This window comes from Balaenoptera borealis (genome assembly GCF_965194805.1).
Source record: "Balaenoptera borealis genome assembly, chromosome: 5".
Classification (NCBI taxonomy): Eukaryota; Metazoa; Chordata; class Mammalia; order Artiodactyla; family Balaenopteridae; genus Balaenoptera; species Balaenoptera borealis.
In genome coordinates this window covers 9,020,990-9,040,224 of record NC_138862.1, presented here as the reverse complement: position 1 = coordinate 9,040,224, position 19,235 = coordinate 9,020,990, and the positions used below count along the sequence as shown (strand labels likewise).

General features: G+C 47.3%; 1 protein-coding gene across 10 annotated transcripts in view; it reads right to left on the bottom strand.

Annotated features, from left to right (window-relative positions):
- The window catches only part of LOC309629981 (uncharacterized protein), a gene marked incomplete at its 5' end in the record, with an annotated part of 85,222 nt that overhangs the window by 54,754 nt on the left and 11,233 nt on the right, over positions 1-19,235 (bottom strand). For 3 of the 10 annotated variants that reach the window (XR_014245348.1, XR_014245351.1, XM_082394594.1), the window contains 4 exons: positions 9,773-10,203; positions 11,238-11,346; positions 17,348-17,366; positions 17,939-17,973. Coding sequence is in view for 2 of the 10 variants with exons in the window: in XM_082394594.1 (XP_082250720.1) it covers positions 11,325-11,346; positions 17,348-17,366; positions 17,939-17,973 (76 nt within the window). Of the gene's footprint in view, positions 1-9,772; positions 10,204-11,237; positions 11,347-17,347; positions 17,367-17,938; positions 17,974-19,235 lie in introns of those variants that run through there. The other 7 variants (XR_014245345.1, XR_014245349.1, XR_014245346.1 and 4 more) reach the window with 4 other exon arrangements.

The following is a 19,235-nucleotide window of genomic DNA, read 5'->3' as shown; positions in this document are numbered from 1 at the left end:
CTCATGGGGCAGTCATAGGGTGTCATGGCCTTATGCTCTTCTGAATAAATCCAAAGGGGAAAAGGCTTGATTACAGTTCACAACAGCCAGAGCAGGCAGAAAATATTCTTTTAAAAAAAATTCTTCTTACATAAATTAATTCCGTGTTTTGATTGTCAAATTAGCACAGTTTTAGATTAATATTTCGGAGCCAAAACTTGCTCGTAAGCACACGTCTTCCTTTTCGTAAATGCTAAATACAAACATTTAAAATGTAAAGGTCATAAATTAGCCTCCTACAGTAACTCAGCTTTACATAGTGGTGGATATTTCATCAGCATCCCTGGGCCCCTCAGAGATGGCTGTATTCTGGAGTGAATTTCTCCATGGAGCCGTGGCTTCCGATCCGATGTCCTACAACATCCCATAGTGCAATCTCGAAACAAATGGGAACAATGCCTGTATTTTCAAGACGAATTTTGCAGCCCTTTAGTCCTTCCCCTCTCCGTTCTCTGTTTCCTCCCTGTTTCTCCCCAACACGCACACGGTTTACAGTGCTTCCAGCCCAAACAACACGCTCCACAGGGAAGGGGGCTGATTGGTTTAGTTTGCGGGCAGCCCCGTAAGGGGTGGTAATTGACACTTTAACGTATGACATGTTGCATTCCTTCATCTCGAAGCCGTAATTGAATACACATGAACCCCCCCTGCACTGGTGACCCCGGAGTGTGCCACACACCTGGAAGTAGTGAGGTTCAATTAATGTGTCACCGTCACTAATAGCGGCTACCAGTGAGAACCACCAGCAGCCGGGGAACAAAGCCGGGAGCAGCGCGGGGTAAAACCCCAGGGGCGCGGCTCTCCAGCAGAGCTGCCCTGGACCAGTTCTTAAAATCTAGTTTTCCCAGGAAAACGATTTGCTTTTAATTACTCCAATTAATTTTACCTAATGGCTTTGCTCATCGCTCACTCAAAGAGTTATTTTTGTGCCAAAATACCCAGTCAACTGAAAGGAAATGACAATGGCCCAAGTAAATTTCCATGATAACACTTTTTAATAAAGAAACAGATGAGAAATTGAATATGATCTGAAAGGCGGGACTCAAGCTGCGGAAATGTAGAATTAGTATGATGAAATTCCACCCCCTCATTCTTTGGTTCATTCTCTGAGTATTCGCGCAGCGCTTACGGTGGCCCAGGGACCCTGCAGGGACTAGTGCAAAGGGGTCCCTACCTTCCCGGAGCCCATGGACTCGGGGGGAGTCAGAACGGTTATGTGGACCAGGGCCAGGAGGCAGAGGAGGGGCGATTCCGGGCGAGCGGAGCCTTGGCGGCGACCGCCCCGCACCCCGCCTGGCTTCCCCGGCTGCAGACCTGGGAGCTGCCTCTGAGCTCCAGGAGGAGCCCGAGTTCACCAGGGAGGGGGGAAGGGAGAGAAGAGTTTTTCTGGTAGAGACCCGCGTGCGCAGACGCGGGGAGGCCGGAGAGAAAGTGAAAGAGCCTGGGGTGGGTGAGAACGAAGGGGGCCAAGCTGGGGGCGGGGGCGGAGGGCTTTGGAGGAAGAAGATGAAAGGGAGAACCCAGCAGAGAACCGCCACCCCCCAGTCTTCCGAAGGACGGGAGTTTGGGCTTCGGTGTCCGTCTAGTTACTTTTTCCAGAGCCAATACCCTTTCTCTTCCTTAAATACACAGACGCGCACACACACACACACACACACACACACACGCAGAGTGGGGGAAGCACTAGCATATTAGAATTAAAAAAAGGGGCAAGACTACAATTTTGGTATATTGTTGGAGGAAAGAAAGGAAAAGTATATTGCATTTTATATTTGAGAAATTTCATTTAATTTACATTAATTAATTTAATTAAATTAATTGTTAATTAATTGCAGCGATTTCTGAAAGAGTGGAAGTTAACACCAAAGCTGGAGGGCAACCCTTTTCCACAGAAGGCGCTGACTTGTTCTCCCTGGCCACGCCCAGTCCTCGTGGGCCCTGGCCACGCCCCCGCCTCATTCTTTCCCACCAAGTATGCAGCTCTGTCACCTTGCCGACTGGCTGTGGGCTGCAGAGATTGCTTTGGTTCTCTGGGCCCCTGTGAAGCTACAGGGGTGTGACCTAGGTAAGTGTGCACCTTAGCACTTTGCCCGGCCTCCAGGGAGAACAGGCCTCCAGGACCCCCACTGCTCCCTCCCTGACCCACTCCTGGCCCTTAAGCCCCTTAGGAAGAAAGCCTCCTCCATCAAGGAGCCAGCCTGGGTTTTCCTAGACATGAAGGTATTGTAGATGGGCTTCTGGGTGAACCTCAGGGCTGGAACGCACACGTGATTATCTCTGCACTCTCCTCACATCCCAGTAAAATGGCAGAAAAGGCAGGAAAACTAAGGAATGTCTCCCAAGGACAAAAAGGTCAGGAGAAGAAGCATCAGAAGAAAAGAAGAGTTTTGTGAGATGCAAAGTGAATGGGCAAATGGTATCTGACTTAGCAGCAGCGAGAGAGATGCACCCTACCTGCTGGAGGGAGGTGGCGGGAGGGCCCTCATCAGAAGCAAAACGATTCCTGCAGAGCCATGGATAGGCTCCAGAATCGGGAGCGGCAGTTATTTCTGAAGGCGAGGGTAACACGTCGTGCTGAAGACCTGAGGACTGGTTGAAAGACCGCACAGGAGCGGGGGATCCGCAAGTCCCTTCCTCCAGAGCACATTTGGGGTTCTGCACCTGAATGGCGTGCTGTGCACCCTCTCTCGGAATCTCTGCCCACCCCTTCAGGAGACTAGAAGTTTCCTCTCTGACCCATCAAACCAGAGAGGCTCAGAGCACTGGACCCAGCTGAGGGCTAGGCAAGTGGGAAACACGCTCCCTGAACGGGGTGGGGGGGTAGGGGTTACCCCACCCCACCTAATGGCATTTGCAAAGTGTGGTGTAGCCTTGGAGGGGAAGGCGTTCCTAAACTCGCAGTGTGGAATTCATAGTTTGGTCCCTTTCAAAACTGGCGAGGACCGGTTTTCTCACCTGGATCCCCATGTGTTAACATGCACGAGCACTTTCTAGCCTCTGGGGGCGGGAGGAGTTTTGTGTAGGGGCTTGCAGGAGAGAGGCACAGGAGAAGGGTGAGGAGAGTGGAGGGCCCAGCAGAGAACTACCTCTCGCAGTCTTCTGAGCTGGTTTGCATTCCGGTGGAGAGGCGTGTTGAGACTGTGAGATTCTGAGCCTGGGTTGTGTGCCTTCAAGGCCCCATTGCGTTATTAGGTGAGGTATTTGCTGCCCTCGCTGGGGAAGGGTTACACCTCCTCACCCCATTGACACTGGGCGTGACCAGTGAAATGTGAGGGATGGGGGACGCTTCCGAGCTGAAGCTTTAAGAGCCATTGCTCCGTGAGGCCATTTGCTTCTCCCCTTCCGCCACAGAACCAGCTCGTCCTGGAGGCAAGCCGGGCCCTGGATCTTCAGCTTGGGTCCCAGGATGAGGACGACATGGGGCAGAGTGAGAATAGTGTGCACAAGCAGTAAACCTTTATTGCTGGAAGCACCTACCATTTTAGGGGTTGTCTGTTAGCACAACATACCAGTAGCAAAAGCTGACGGCTACAGCCCCAGTGACACTGCAGCCAAGCTTAGCAGAGGAGGCATTTTCTGTCACCTGCAGGAAATGAGCGCCCTCGCTGGTTCCTTGGAGACAGCAGTTGGGGCCACACAAGGAGGGCACCCTTGGCCCAGACACGCGCCTTCACAGAAGGCAGCAGCAGGGGCGACGTGAGCAAGCACGTCCCTCTAGTGGACCATGGGCTGCAGACGGCACGAGGAGGCTGGGGTGCGGGGGACACGGAATGGTACCTCCTTCGGGGAAACCCAGCCATAGCCCAGGACTCTGCATGGCCTGGAGGTCCTGTGTAGGGAGGTGGGCGCCATGAATGACCCGGTAGAAATTGGGTCTCTGTGCCAGTTATTAAGCTTTTCCTCTCAGCTCTACACCTCCCTTTACGCTTTTTGATGCTGCGACAGGGCTCTGTGGATTCTGTTTCTTCTTCACTGTGGGGCTCTATCAGGCTCTGCCAGTGGGCGACCCCAAGGCTCCTAGCAGGACTGGGGACCCGCTCCTTCCTGCTGGCTGTTCCTGATGGTGCTAAGTCAGCACACGCCCTTCAGTCCTGCTGAAGCAGTTGGTTCCTGCCTCTTCCACGCTCCCAGGACCAGGCTCGTTGTACCCACTCCCGGGGGCAGCACCAGCAGACAAGGACCCTCCTCAGGGCTCTGAGCCCTTAAGCCATGGTCCTTCCTCCCAGCTTCTATTCTGAAAACCCTCCCTGTCCTGTTTTCCTGACTGGATTCTGCCTGGTACGGTCATGCTGACCCCACCTGTGGCATCACTGGGGGAGGCAACAGATACCTGGGAAGCAAGGATAACCAACCTGAAGGAGAGTCTTTGGTCTCTATGAGCCAGAGGACTGACCCAATGTGTAGTGGTTGGACACCTGCTAAGTGCCCTACTTGTACTGGGTGCTGTGCAAGACACCGGCTGTCTAAACTATGGTCCTGCCACCAGAGTATAGCTGGGAAGAAGGACTCTCTAAGGCCACACACAGATCCAGAGAAGGGACAGGTTCTGAAGGCCAGAATAGTCAAAAGGTCACCAAGGCTTCTAATCAGCAACTACTAATCAGCAACTCCTACTTAAACCAGCAACTCCAGGGGCTACCCTGGTGGCGCAGTGGTTAAGAATCCGCCTGCCAATGCAGGAGACACGGGTTCGATCCCTGGTCCGGGAAGGTCCCACATGCTGTGGAGCAACAAAGCCCGTGCGCCACAAATACTGAGCCTGTGCTCTAGAGCCTGTGAGCCACAACTACTGAGCCCTCATGCCACAACTACTGAAGCCTGCACGCCTAGAGCCCCTGCTCCACAACAAGAGAAGCCACCGCAGTGAGAGGCCCACGCACTGCAGCGAGGAGTGGGCCCTGCTCACCACAGCTACAGAGGGCCCATGTGCAGCGGCAAAGACCCAACGCAGCCAAAAATAAAACCAAAAAAACCCCCAGCAACTCCAGGCATCTTTGGGGTAGACAGAGGTGCCAAGTGTCATCTCCTCAATTTCCTGATGGAGAGATAGAGTTTACAGGGAGTTTATCCCTTTTCCAAGATCACAGAGCAAATTACAGATGCCCAGGGATTGTGTCATATCTCCAGGAATGGCCAAATGTTTTTGCACAGAGCTACCAGAATGGCTAAAATTTAAAGGACTGACAGTATCAAGTGTTGCCAAAGATTGGAGCAAGTAGAACTCTCACGTCACTGGTGGGAAATGTAAATTGTTACAACCACATTGGAAAATGTGTGGCAGTATCTACCCAAGCTAAACCTGCATGGTCTGTGTCCGGGCCATTCCCCTTCTGGACATACACCCAGGGGAAGCAAGTGCTCAGGTGTACCAACATACGTGCACAAGGAGGTTCGCAGCAGCTTTATTCACAGTAGCCTGAGGCAGAAAACAACCCAAATGTCCAAGAGTTGAAATGAATTTTTAAATTATCTGATATTCATACAGTGGAATATAACAGTAGTAAAAAAACAGCAAACTATTTCTACAGGCAGAAAGATTTCACAGACATAATGTTGGACAAAAGAAGTCATACCCCAAAAAGTACATACTACGGGATTCCATTTATATGAATTTCAAAACCAGGCAAAGCGGATCTACAGCAAGAAGAGTAGTTACTTTTCAGGCTGTTATTGACAGTGGGGTGGGTGAACGAGCCTGCTGGGGAGTTAGAAATGCTCTGTAGTTTGATCTGAGTGGTATTTACAGAGGGATATACAAATAGAGATAGTTGTCGAGTTGTTTGCTTAATATTTGCGTGCTTGACTGTATGTAATTTAAACCTCAATGAAAAGGGGGGGGAGATTTGCTCAGGTATCTCCTGTCTGGTTTGGGTTCTTCTGAGGCAGTTCCTGAGACCAGGTTTGGAGGCACATGGTTTATTATTTTGGAGCTAAAAGAGCACTTGTGAGATAATAGAAAATACGTATACTGGTCCCTGACCCCCATTCCTGGCTCAGAGCTCCTGAAACCCTTGTAATTTCCTGGGTGATAGGAGTGTCTTTTGTTCCAACGGGTGATTCTGGGTGGGCTCCTGGATGGGGGCTGGTCACAGAAAGAACAAACCATGGTTAGAAGCTTGGGATTTTTCAGCCCCTCCCCCCAGTCTCTTGAGAAGGGAGAAGGGCTGTAAATGGAGTTAATGATTGATCATGCCCATGTGATGAAGCCTCCATAAAAATCCCCACATCCCAAAAGCACAGGCTTTGGAGAGCTCCTGGACTGGTGAACACGTGGAGATTAGATACTCGCAGAGTGCATGGAAACCCTCCACCCTTCCCACTTACCCTCCTCTCTTCATCTGGCTGTTCATCTGTATCCTTTATCATACTCTTTAACAAACTGGTAAATGTAAGTAAGTGTTTCCCTGAGTTCTGTGAGCCACTCTAGCAAATTAATCAAACATGAGGAGGGGGGTCGTGGGAACCTCTGATCTGTAGCCAAATCAGACAGAAGTTGTAGGTAACCTGGGGACCTACCCCTGGCAATTGGCCTCTGAAGTAACATGGGAGCAGTCTTGTGGGACTGAGCCCTCAGCCTGTGGGATGTGATGTTATCTCTGGGCAGATAGTGTTAGAATTAAGTTGTAGACACCCAGCTGGTGCAGCAGAGAATTGCTTGGTGGTGTGGAAACTACCCCTCCACACACACACACACACACACACACACACTTTGTAATTGGGTCTTAGAATCATTTTAGCACTGGTAGGAAGTGAAAGAGTTACAAGGAAAGATAAAAGGTGAACTGTGGAACCAGCTCTCATGGTTGGTAACTGGCCTTAATTCCTCAAGGAAACTTGGGGAAACTTGCAGAACACACACCTCAAAATTATCCCACCTAAGGGGTGAGGGAGCTGGGGTATTTATACGTCTACTCTGGAGAGTCAGAAGATGTGGGCAACCAGGAACAGGTGCAAATGTCCTGGCACTTCTGACCTGAAGGCTGGTGGCGCCGGTGAGCCCTCAGGCAACTGGAAGTCAGCCAGAGCACACAGAGGGACACAGATGGGGTACTGACAGCGTCTATCACACACTCATATGATACAAGTCACGATGAGAGTGCCCATTGGTTAAGAAAATTTACCATGACAAAAAAAATGATCTGTGAATTCCCAAAAGGTCTTGAAATAAATGTGTATTTAATTCCATCATCATCTGCACACATTTGAAAGCCAGAGGTACTAATGTGTTTGTGAGAAACATCATTCGTGTAGATTCTCAGTGTCTCGTGGAGGGTCTCTGGCCCCCAGAGGTCAGTGTATCAACCACTAGTGCTCTTTCTGTTGTGAAATGAGCCAGCTGCCCCCCAGGCCAGAGCTGTTAGGGCCGGGGGCGGGGGGCATTTTGATGGCTTGATCACCTGAAGATAAAGTCACTTTTTGGTATTATCAAAGTCTGAATTAAATGGGTACCCAATACAATTAATGCTAGATTGAGGAGGAGAGAAAAGGGCCCATTACACATTCACTGTCATCCTCTTTGGTACAGAACTGCCGACCACAGGTCCCGACAGAGCCATCTCTGCAAAGACCGTGGCCGTCAACCTTGCCCACAGCTGCCATCATGCAGGGCTTTTTGTGTGGCCACGTGGATTACCCCATGCTCCCTGCCACTGTGCTATCTCTAAGGCGCTGTGAAAACCCGAGTCTTCAGCCCGCGGGACTTCCTCTGGCCTCCCTGGTCCTCAGACCCAGCCAACAACCTGCCTGCCGTCGGGACAGAGCTGCTCCGAGGGGCTGTGAAGCAGGCCTGTGCAGTGAGTATAGATCCCCACTGACACTGGCTTGGTTTGTGTTTGCAGGTGGAGGGCAGGGCACAGACTTTCCTTTTACTGTAACTTCACTTAGCTCGCAAGCCCTCAGTTCTGCTGGTGGCAGGATATATTCATCTTGCCAAGTCAAGGTAAAGTCCAGGTAGTCGCCATTTAAAATGAAGTCACTTTGAAGTATCTCTTCAGATAATTCAGGTTCTCAGGTCAATTCCACACTTAAGTCTTAGGTGATTCCAGGAGCTTCTGCCCCTTGCTGTCCACTCTGGTCATTCCTTTTCCTGGTGTTGATGACCCAGCAACAATTCCACCCCTGTTCTGTCTGGGTCTGGTTTCCAATCCATCCAATCTGGTTTCCAATCCGTGGCCTCTGTCTACAAGGCCCCCTCCCCTCAGGGACCCGGTGCCCGGCATTGTGCAAACCTCCTTCCCAGGCACGGAAATACTCACTCCTCACCCATTCCGCACTGGGCTGCAGAGGGGACGTCCAGGGCTCCGTTCAGGGCTGGGGACACGGCCACCTTCTCTCTTGCCCACCTCCACATCCTAGAGGCTTCAGTGTTTTGTCTTCACAAAGAGGCCATTCCTCATGTCTGGTTTTGTGGACCAAACATGAGACCCCAGGAGGGGTCCCACAGCTTGACTGTATGCACGTGGGTTACCTACATGCGTGACCTCGATCCATCCCTCATCCAACAAAATTCAATTTGACAACTGCCTAAGGTCTCTTCTCCCTAATGAGTCTTTTCTTCCACTTGTCATGTCTAAAGAGAACAGCATCCCTGGTGCCTGTTTTGTCTGTTAAAGAATCTTTTTCTCCTTCCCAACTCTGTATCCATGTGCTGTAAACCTAAAGGGAATTTCTCTTTACGATGTCTAATCAAATGCAGAAATAGGAGAGATATCTTGAACCCCCCGGGGAGAGCAGGGTTGGATATGCGTTTAGACAGGACGGGAGAGGATATCTATGCAGACAGAGGGGTGAGAGGAAAACAGAAAAGGCCAAGCAGTCACGGGTGACAAGCAGGGGAGCAGAAGAAAAAATGAAATGAGTGGGAAATTGATGGCAAACAGAATCACAGGCACTGGGGACCTAGTCAGGGTGTGTGTAAGCCTTTAGGTCCCCCCCATTTCTGGAAGCCCGTAAAGCAAGAAGACACTGATGCTGGCCACCAGCCCAGAGCCTCCGTGATACCTGACTCAGTTTACAGGGTCCCCTGATCGACCCATCCCTGCCAGCCTCCTGACCGCAGTTCCAGCTGGAATGGCCCCAGAGTGGTCTCGTGCTATTCCCACCATCACCAAGCTCCTCTTAGCCTCCCCCAGGGGTGAGACCCTATCACAGCCTCCATTGTGCCCCCCAAGGTAGGAATTGCCATAGCTCCGGCACCCGGGTCTGGCCTGACCCAACCCATGAAGGCTCTAGCAACTGCTAGAAGCTACAATCTAGAAGGATAGGGCAATCTTTGCCAGGAGAGAACAGCAGATAATTGCTTGCCCTTCCTGGCCCCTCCCCCCCCCCCCACCCAGCCTGTTCCAAGTAGAGTGGTTACATACGGGCTCTGCTGAGATATCTCACAGGGCCATGCAGCCGTATCCCCTAAGAAACTGTGGCCATTTGCCTGTGTTTCCTTCCCTCCCTTTCTGCCTCACTCCCCTTTCTCCCTCATTCTGGCTTCCTTGGGATTGCACTACCACTCCCCACCCAAAAAAGTATTAGCACACAAGCTTTGCTGCAGGCTCCGTTTTCTAGGGCTCCCGGACAAGCCTTGCCCCAGCAGACGGGCACCCGTCAGCAGAGCAGTGCGGAACTGCACACTGGGATGTAAACTACAACCGTATCCATTTCCTGGAATGGGTGTTTGAGGCATAGTCAGCTATATCCGTTTCCTAGGACTGCTGTAACAAATTACCACAAACTGGATGGCTTAAAACAACCAAAATTTATTCTCTCACAGTTCTGGAGGCCAGAAGTCTGAGATCAAGGTACTGGCAGGGCTGCACTCCCTCCCCAGGCTCTGGGGGAGAAGCCTTCCTTTCCTCTTCTAGCTTCTGGTAGCTGCTGGCACTTCTCCGCGCTCCTTGGCTTGTGGCTGCATCCCTCCATCTTTGCATCACGTCTCCTCGGCGCATCTGCCTAATCTCCATCTGCATCCCTCCTGTAAGGACACCTGTGATGGTGTTTAGGGCCTGCCTGGATGATCCAGGATGATCGACTCATCTCAGGATCCCCAACTTAATCACATCTGCAAAGTCCTTTTTCCAAACAAGGTCTCATTCACAGGTTCCAGGGATTAGGCTGACGACATATCTTGAGGCGGGCGGGCACTTTCCAATCGACCATACCATCCTCACTCTCCTGGTTGGAATATGCAGTAGAGAGAAAGAAAAAAAAAAAAAAAATCAAGTGAAACGCTAACTTTACCACCGAACAGTTCTAGGGAAAGAGAAGCATGAGCAGGAAAAAAGGGCTAATGTTTCCATTTCTGGTGCCGACTGGGGCACAGGAGAGATCCCACTTTCAATCTTCATGTCAACATGTGTTATTTCTTCCTCGAGAGAAACAAAACTGAATAATCCAGCATCGCCGAGTGGAACAGATCACAAGTGGAAGAGCTGGGGTTGGCTGCATGCCCCTGGCCCGTGGCAATGGGACCCGCCCACCCCGCCCCTCTCTGGCCTCCCGCCAGCTCTTTTTGGCTCCTTTGGGCCCAAAAGCCCCCAGCCCAGCCATAGCTGGAGTGGAACTGTCAGTGGCCCCATTTAAAGCCCATCTGTGAAAGGCTCATAAATCACACCCTCGGAAAACTCACTCCTCATTATAACTCAGCAGAGAACAACTCTGTCCAGAGATTTAAATAAATGTGAGTGTGTAGTAGGTTGGTTGTTTTCTCAGCAGGGGCTTCTAGGTAGGAGGATTTTGCATCATGTTCTTTCAGCGGTTCATGTTAATAAGGCCAGGAATAATTACAGGCCTTTCTCCAAATGTAGCAGTCTCTATTGTCAGATTAAGCAAGTGGCCGATGAACACTCAGTGTGATTTCAGAGGAGCCAGCAAGGCTTAGAACCCCAATGCCTCTCCCCTCTGACCTTGCAAAACAACTAAGTCAATGTCGCAAATTCTACAATTAGAGCTTCCTTCCTTTGGACCTGCCCATGGTCAAAACACTAATATCGCTGGAAGGGGCCACACTTTTAAGCAGGGTTCACGTATACATTTATCCTAGCATTTTCTCAGAGCAAGGGTTATGGTGGGAATGCAGGATAATCCATTGGATGGGACAGGGAGACACAATTAAGGGGAAGGTGAATAATCACATGCAGGGTTGAATCCTGGAGAAGGTCCCTTGTGCTTCTCATTTTGCAGTTGAACTAAATGTATTAAGTGCCTACCTTGTGTCCAGGGATACGATCTTCCTTATAGATGATCTCATTTAATCCTCACATCCACCTGTGGGGTAGGCACCAAAGCTCCTCCATTTATAAGTCTGTTTGTTCCCACCTAAAGTGACACCAAACAAGTTACCAAAGTGTATATGTCTGTGTCAAGTTGAGTTTCACAAAAGAACTGTCTCCAGACCCTGAGAAACTAGTGCTTTGGGGCTGACTTGCTTCACAACAAGATCTCAGACACGACATATTTCTGGAGATGGAAGAGATCTCCAGAGCTGCCACAAAATAGACAGACAGACATGCAGACAAAGGAAAGCTGAGTCTGAGAGGGGACAGGGAGGAAAGGAGGGAGGTGGGGTTCTCCAGGTTTCTGTGTCCAGAAGCGGAGCAGGAATCACCAAGAGCTAGGACAGGAGTGGCCATGAGCTGGCTGAGAGGCCAGGAGGGAGACAGGGCTGCAGAAACCAGGTATCTGCGTGGCGGGAACTGGCCTGAACCTATGGCAACAGGGAGGCGGTGGGGCTGTCCTGAGGTAGAATCCCATAGGGGGACCGAAATCTGAGATTCTTACTCTAAGAAAAAAATCGTTGAAGGATTCTGGGGTGAACTGTATGGAAAAGAGGGGGCTTTCGCGTCTATGGGTAAAAGGAGATGTAGACCCTCTTTGGAGGAAAGGCTTCTCAAGTTAGTTTGCAGGAATCCCACAAATTAAAATGAAGCACAACCTCACGAACAAAAATCAACAAATACTTGGGAAGGCAAGTCACTATGAACAAAAGCTAACAGAAACAAGAAACAGCAGCTGTAGATCCCCAAGGACTACAGATGTTTCTACTGTAGCAACAGCATGCAGAACTGTGAAGTATAAAACATCTAAAGAATGCATACACTTATAATGTATGAATAAACAACAGGAAAACATTAGGCATCAATTGGTAGAATCAGGGAGGAAAACAAATCAAACGTTTAAAAATTAGTAACAAAACTGTTGGAGAAAAGCGCAATGGATATAAATACTGAAGAAGTCACCCTTTCATGTATCATTCACCAGTGGAGGGAGTTCTCATTTAAATTTGCATCTAGTACTTTGTCAGTCACTTTTTTATATTCTTTGCAAAATTCACACAGATTATTGATTATTTTTAATAAAACCAGTGTTTCTGTACCAATGGAAAAAAACCCTTAATGGATAAGTCAAACAGTAGATTACACTGTTAAAGAGAGAATTCATGAACTGGAAAATATATCTGAATAACTTATCCAGAATACAGCAGAGAGAAAGAGATAAAGATATGAAAAAGTATAAAAGATATGGGAAAAGAACAAGAAGATCTAGCAAAGAGCTTGGCAAACTATGGCCTGTGTGTCAAATTCATCGAGCCACCTGTTTTTGTAAATAAAGTTTTATTGGAACCACCACACTCATTTGATTGTGTATTGCCTATGGCTTTTTTTTACAATACGATAGAGCTGAGTAGTTGTGACAGAGACCATATGGCCTCCAAAGCCTAAAATATTTACTCACTGGCTTTTTACAGAAAAAAAAAAAAAAATTGCCCCCGGACTAGTACATACATGACTGGGAACCCAGGAGGAAAATTTGGAGAGAAAGGAAGAAAGGTGATATTTTAAAAGAGAATGACTAAATTTTCCAGAACTATTTAAAACATGTAGCCACATCACCAGAGAGTTCAACATATTCCAAGCAGGATAAATAAAAAGAGTCATGCTTGCATTACAGGTTGAATTTTGTCCCTCAAAAAGATGCATCCAAGTCCTCATCCCCAGTACCTGTGAATACGACCTAATTTGGAAATAGGGTCTTTGCAAATGTCATCAAGTTAAGAATTTTTTCTTAAGGCCATGCCACACAGCATGTGGGATCTTCGTTTCCCGACCAGGGATTGAACCTTCGCTCCCTGCGTAGGAAACGTGGTCTTAACCACTGAGCGCCAGGGAAGTCCCAAGATAAGGCTCTTGAATGAGATCATCCTGAATTTGGGCTGGGCCCTAAATTCAATTGTTAGTGTCTTACAAAGAAAAAGGAGAAAGAGAGAGAGAGAAAGGGGAAAGATATTAGTGATACAGACACAGGGAAGAAGGCCATGTGAAGACAGGGGCAGAGATTGGAGTGATGCAGCCACAAGCCAAGGAATGCCTGGAGCCACCTGAAGCTGGAAGGGGCAAGGAAGGATCCTTCTCTAGAGCCTTTGGAGGGAGTGCAGCCCTGCTGACACCTTGATTTTGGATTCTGTCCTCCGGACCTGTGAGAGAATAAATTTCTGTTGTTTCAAGCCACCAAGTTTGTGGTAATTTGTTACAGCAGTCCCAGGCAACTAACACAGATTTTGTTTAGTGTGGTAGAATAAAGATGATTCCAAGTTTTTCTGCATTCTCCATTCTCCATACTAAGAGATGTTATTTATCTCCCCTCCTCTGGAACCTGGGTTGGCCTGTGGTTGTTTTAACCAATAGAATATGGCAGGAATGATGCTGTGCCAGGTCCAGGCTAAGACTTCAGAAGCCCTGGCAGATTCTGCTTTTATGCTTTTGGGAGCCTTGAGCTGCCTCGTGAGATATGCAGCTACCTGCTGAAAAGAGCCCATGGAGAAACCAGAGCAGAGAGAGGGGAGCCCTGGGACTCGATGGAGAAAGAAAGAAAGGCCCTGCTATCCAGCATTCCAGCCAGCTCAGCTGTCTAGATGTCCCTGCCACCCAACACTTTGGAGCTGGCTTCTGGCTTTGCCTCCCTCCTGTCCCCTTCCAGAGCCTGGTTCTCAGGACGAGAGCCCTTCATGCCTTCTCAATCCCAAGGCACTCCACCAGAGATAGTCCTGCCCAGGGGTTCTTGTCACAGGTGGATGAGCCATCTTAGATGTCCCAGCCCAGTCGAGTACCAAGATGACTGCAGCCCCGGGCAGCAGAAGAACCACCCAGCTGATCCCAGTCAACTCACAGAATCACAGGCCAACGAGGCATTGACAAATTTGAGAAAGAGATGTCCTTACAGATATAGGCATTGCAGGCAAAACCAGGTAAAGATGAATGGTTGGTTCTTGGTTCCTATTCTCAGTAGATGAGCTGATAATAATAAACTCTTCAGACATGAATGAGTAGGAAGTTCACAGGCAAAGTTAACTCTTGGGTCTTAGTAGCATATGACTCTAGTTTTGTTAACCATACACAAGAAGTGTATTGTTATTATTATTATTGTTATTATTATTATTCACCTCTTTTTATACCTATGTAGATAAAACTACTAATTAAATAAAGCAAAACATCATATGAATAAATATTGAATTAAAAAATCATTAAAACAGGGGCTTCCCTGGTGGCGCAGTGGTTGAGAGTCTGCCTGCCAATGCAGGGGACACGGGTTCGAGCCCTGGTCTGGGAAGATCCCACATGCCGCGGAGCAACTAGGCCCGTGAGCCACAATAACTGAGCCTGCGCATCTGGAGCTTGTGCTCCACAACAAGAGAGGCCGCGACAGTGAGAGGCCTGCGCACCGTGATGAAGAGTGGCCCCCACTTGCCGCAACTAGAGAAAGCCCTCGCACAGAAACGAAGACCCAACACAGCCAAAAATAAATAAATAAATAAATTTAAAAAAAAAATCATTAAAACAAACTCATGTGGTTAAATATGTGCCTCAGGACCAGAAATTTGACCACCAGGTGGAACTGTAGAAGCAAAATGGCATCTCATTTTGGGTAATCATGCACATCTCATCCCATAGTCAGAAAGGAAAAAACACATCGTACCTGAGACAAACAGACAAAACAGGGTCAGAAAAATGAAGGAAATCTTGAGCCCTTCCTGTAAGTTACTAGCTCCCTAGCAAAAACAACTTTATTCCAGACTTTGGCAATGCTGCTGTTTGGAGATTTATCAGGACCTTTGTGGATATGACAATCATGTGATGAATTTGCTGTTTTTCTGCCATGCACAGACTAACTGTAATCTCAGTAACCTTGTTAATTTTGTGGATTTTTTTTTTCCTTTAGATACCTGTTGTATTTTTATTTGATGATCTATTCCTTCTAGCCCCTGGAGACTCTTTACAGATCTTTTTAAAGTATGCTTCTTTTTGAAATGCTTCTGTCTCCAAGTCTTCCATTTATAGAGGCCCTGAACTCAGAGACAACAGGCAGAGTAGAAGGTGGGAGCAGGACCCTGGATGGAAAGTAGGAGAATTAAGTGAACATCTATATGCTGAGCAGCCAAGTTCTCCCACTCAGTTCCCAGGACACTGGAATGAGGTGTTTTTTCCCCAGGAAAGAAATGGGAGGATTTGACCAAAAAGAAACTAAATGGCCCCAGTTAAAACACTTATAGATACTCATAGTTGGGGACCCCAGTGAAAAAATCAGATAGCCTCTCAGTCTCCCCACAGGGAAGCCCAGATGCCCACATGTCCTTCCAAACTGCTTAGAGCTTCCAATCAGACCCATTCTCTGAACTGTGGACAGGCAAAGATCTTTCCCTTGTCTTTGTTTGTTTGCTTGTTTGCTTTGCTTTCTGTTCTTGTTCTATGATCTGTTTCATATTAGACACCATCCTCTAACATCATGTTACAGACTTTTTTTTCCTAGCATTCTAACATGACCTGGCCTCTAACATGATAGGCAGAAAACAAACAAACTGAAAAAAAAGACATACGTGGGCAGTAGAATCAGAGCAGCAAATAGTATAGCCCCAAATTCCGAGAACTTCAGCAAGTGACCATATTTGGATATGTAATTAGTTGTTATCTTGAGATAAAATTATCCTGATTCAGAGTGGGCCCTAAATTCAATGACTGGCATCCTTATAGGAAGAGACAAGGACACAGAGACACACGGGAAGACCGTATGAGAACAGAGCCAGAGATTGGAGTGATGCAGCCACAAATCCAGGAATGCTTGGGGTCACCAGAAGATAGAAGAGGCATGGAAGGATTCTTCCCTAGAGCCTTCAGAGGGAGCATGGCCCTGATGACACCTTGATTCCTGACCTCCAGAACTGTGGGAGAATAAATTTCTGTTGTTTTTAAGCCACCAAGTTTGTGGTAATTTGTTATGGCAATGCTAGGAAATGAATACAAGCCATGCTGCTAGAGATGCAAAAGTTAGAATCCAAGGCCTGCCAGAGAGGAGGAGCCTTGAGGCTTCAAAAGCATTTGATTGGGATCTCAGGACTATACCCTGAGAGAAAGGGAAATCAGATTTAGTCTGAACAGACTAAATCTCAAGGGTGAACAATGCAGAAACATGCATATGAAACATGTGGAACTTAGTGCAAAAATCTAACATAGGTATAACTGGAGTGCAGACAAGATGATGGAGGGGACAAAAAGAAGTGATATCTGAACATTTACTAGCTGAGAATTTTCCAAAATGACAAAAGACATTAAACCACAGAGTCAAGCAGGATAAATACAAAGAAAATTGTTTCTAGGCAAATCAGTAAAACTAACGGAAACCAAAGACAAAAAACAATCTTAAAAGCAGTTAGAGAAAAGAAAAAATACATGACATTCAAAGGAGCAACAATGAGACCAACAACTGACTTTTCAACAGGAACAATAGAAGCCAGAAGACAATGAAATAGGAAGGAAACTGCTCAATCTGCAGGGAAAGGAGTATCTATTAAAAACCTGCAGCAAACATGATATTTAATGGTGAAATCAAGCTTTCCTCTTGAGACCAGAAATGAGGAAAGGATGTCTGTTCTAACGACTTCTCCTCCAAATTGCATTGGAGGTCTAGTCAGCACCATAGGGCAATAAACAAATAAAATAAAAGATACGGTGATTGTGAAGCAAGAAATAAAATTGTGATTATTTGCAGACAACATGGCATGTTCTTCGGACAACTTGGTAGAAAAGCCCTCTCATCCATCCCTGTTGCAGGTATAGAGTGTGTCCTGGAGCAGAGATTATAATTCTTTGGGGCTGCCCACAGGCTGTGGGAAGGAGATATGCCTGGCTTGACTTAGCTGCCCCTGGCCAGGTCAGACTGTATCAGTGTCGGGGCAGGCAGGAGGGGGAACCAGCAGCTGGTGGGCTGCATGCAGGCGTACTAAGCCCCACAGTGGGGTCCTTGGACACCTGTGAAGGTCTGTACTCACCTTGAAAGCATCCTCACAGCTGGGGTGCGGGGAGTGACATTAAACAGCAATACAAAAACATGATGACAGGTTGAGAGAGAGACCACAGAAAAAAGAAAAGTTTTATATGTTAATACCTTTGATGTCACTTTTTTTCTGTTTTTGAAGAAACCTCACATTTTCATTTTACTTTGGGCCCTGCAAATTATGTAGATGGCCTTGCTTCCCTTTATACCTCAAGGCACAGCTTAGACCAGCTAAAGTCTCAGTGATAACAGAGGGGGAGGGGAGAGGAGATGCTGAGGGAAACACATGTGAGACTGTCCTCTTGAGAAGGTCAGAAGATCACAGAACAGGCTGAGTCCCCTTTGTAGCTCCTGGCTTTCGTCTATAATTCACTCCTGAGACCATGCACTGGGGTCACACCTGAGAGGTTGGAATAGCAGATGTACCCTTGGAGAAAAATTCTTATAAGATCCTAACTTACACTTTCTCCTTTAGATATATTTTAAAATTTGTAAATAGTTTGGTATTGGGGTGGGATGAACTGGGAAAGTGGGATTGACATATATACACTACTATGTATAAAATAGATAACTAATGAGAACCTACCGTATAGCACAGGGAACTCTACTCGGTGCTCTGACCTAAATGGGAAGAAAATCTAAAAAAGAGGGGATGTATGTATAAGTATGGCTGATTCACTTTGCTGTATAGCAGAAACTAACACAATAGTGTGAAGCAACTATACTCTAATAAAAAAATATTTTAATAATTAAATAAATAAAAATAGTTTGGTATTTGTAAATAATTTGGTTTCTTTCTAAAAGATAAGAACCTTTTTTAAAAAAGGTTAACTACAATATCATTATCATACCCTAAAAAAAAGAACACAACCTTCTGAAGCTGTACTATGGGCCAGCAGGGATCACCACCAGGCAACAGTTCAGAAAGGTCCTTCATCAGCTAATGCACCTGAGGCCCAGTGTGATGGGTTATGTACAGTATGTGAGCAGACAATGCACAAAATCAAATGCATGAATCTGTGCTCAGCTAGAGAGTCCTTCTGTCCCCAGTGACCTCAGGGCAGCTGCAAATGGCGGCTGAGATATTATCCCTCCGGAAGCACAGGCGTCTCCTCTCTACATAGAACGTCCTCATTTCCTACCAGGACTCAAGGAGGAAAATTGGGTAGACATGGAGACCCCTGTGGATATTCACTTCCTTATTCCAAGTAATTGACATTCAACCTATGTATCTTTCAACTCAGAATATCTAGGGACATGCAAGCATTTTGTTTGTTTTATGGTCATTGCTATAGCCTTTTGGCATTTGACATTGTGAGTTGAACTCATGTTTAATGCATGAACTCGGGGAAAATTTGATAGATAGGACAAATTGCTAATATGTTTAAGGAATCGCTTACAATTATTAGGCTAGACTCAAAACAGCAGAAACTCTCTCCAAATAAATGTGCAAGTAGCAAGTCTTCTACAAACTGTAGCAAGTCTTCTACAAACTGAATAACTCAGCAAGTACTCGACCTGAAAGGAAAGCTCTCGGAGCAAGTAATCATGGCTTTGGCTCATGCCCCTCCTGACCTATTAAATTATACAAGGGCATCAGTCATTGAAAGCTAAAATTAACATTTACAGGTCTTGCCAGAGAGCTGATACCTCCAGTGGGAACTTTCCATGTGCTTGTGACAGACCAACATCCACTGGTGTTGCCATGGGAAAAAATAAGAATTGAATTTCCTGCCTTGGTTTTTCCAGCAACTGCCAAGTGGGCAGTCTGCTTGGCCTTTGGTGATAACTCTGCTTTGGTAACACTGACTCGACAAATATTTATTGGCCATCCACTACATGCCCAGTATGATGCTGGGTGCTGGGGGTAAAGAGGTACACAG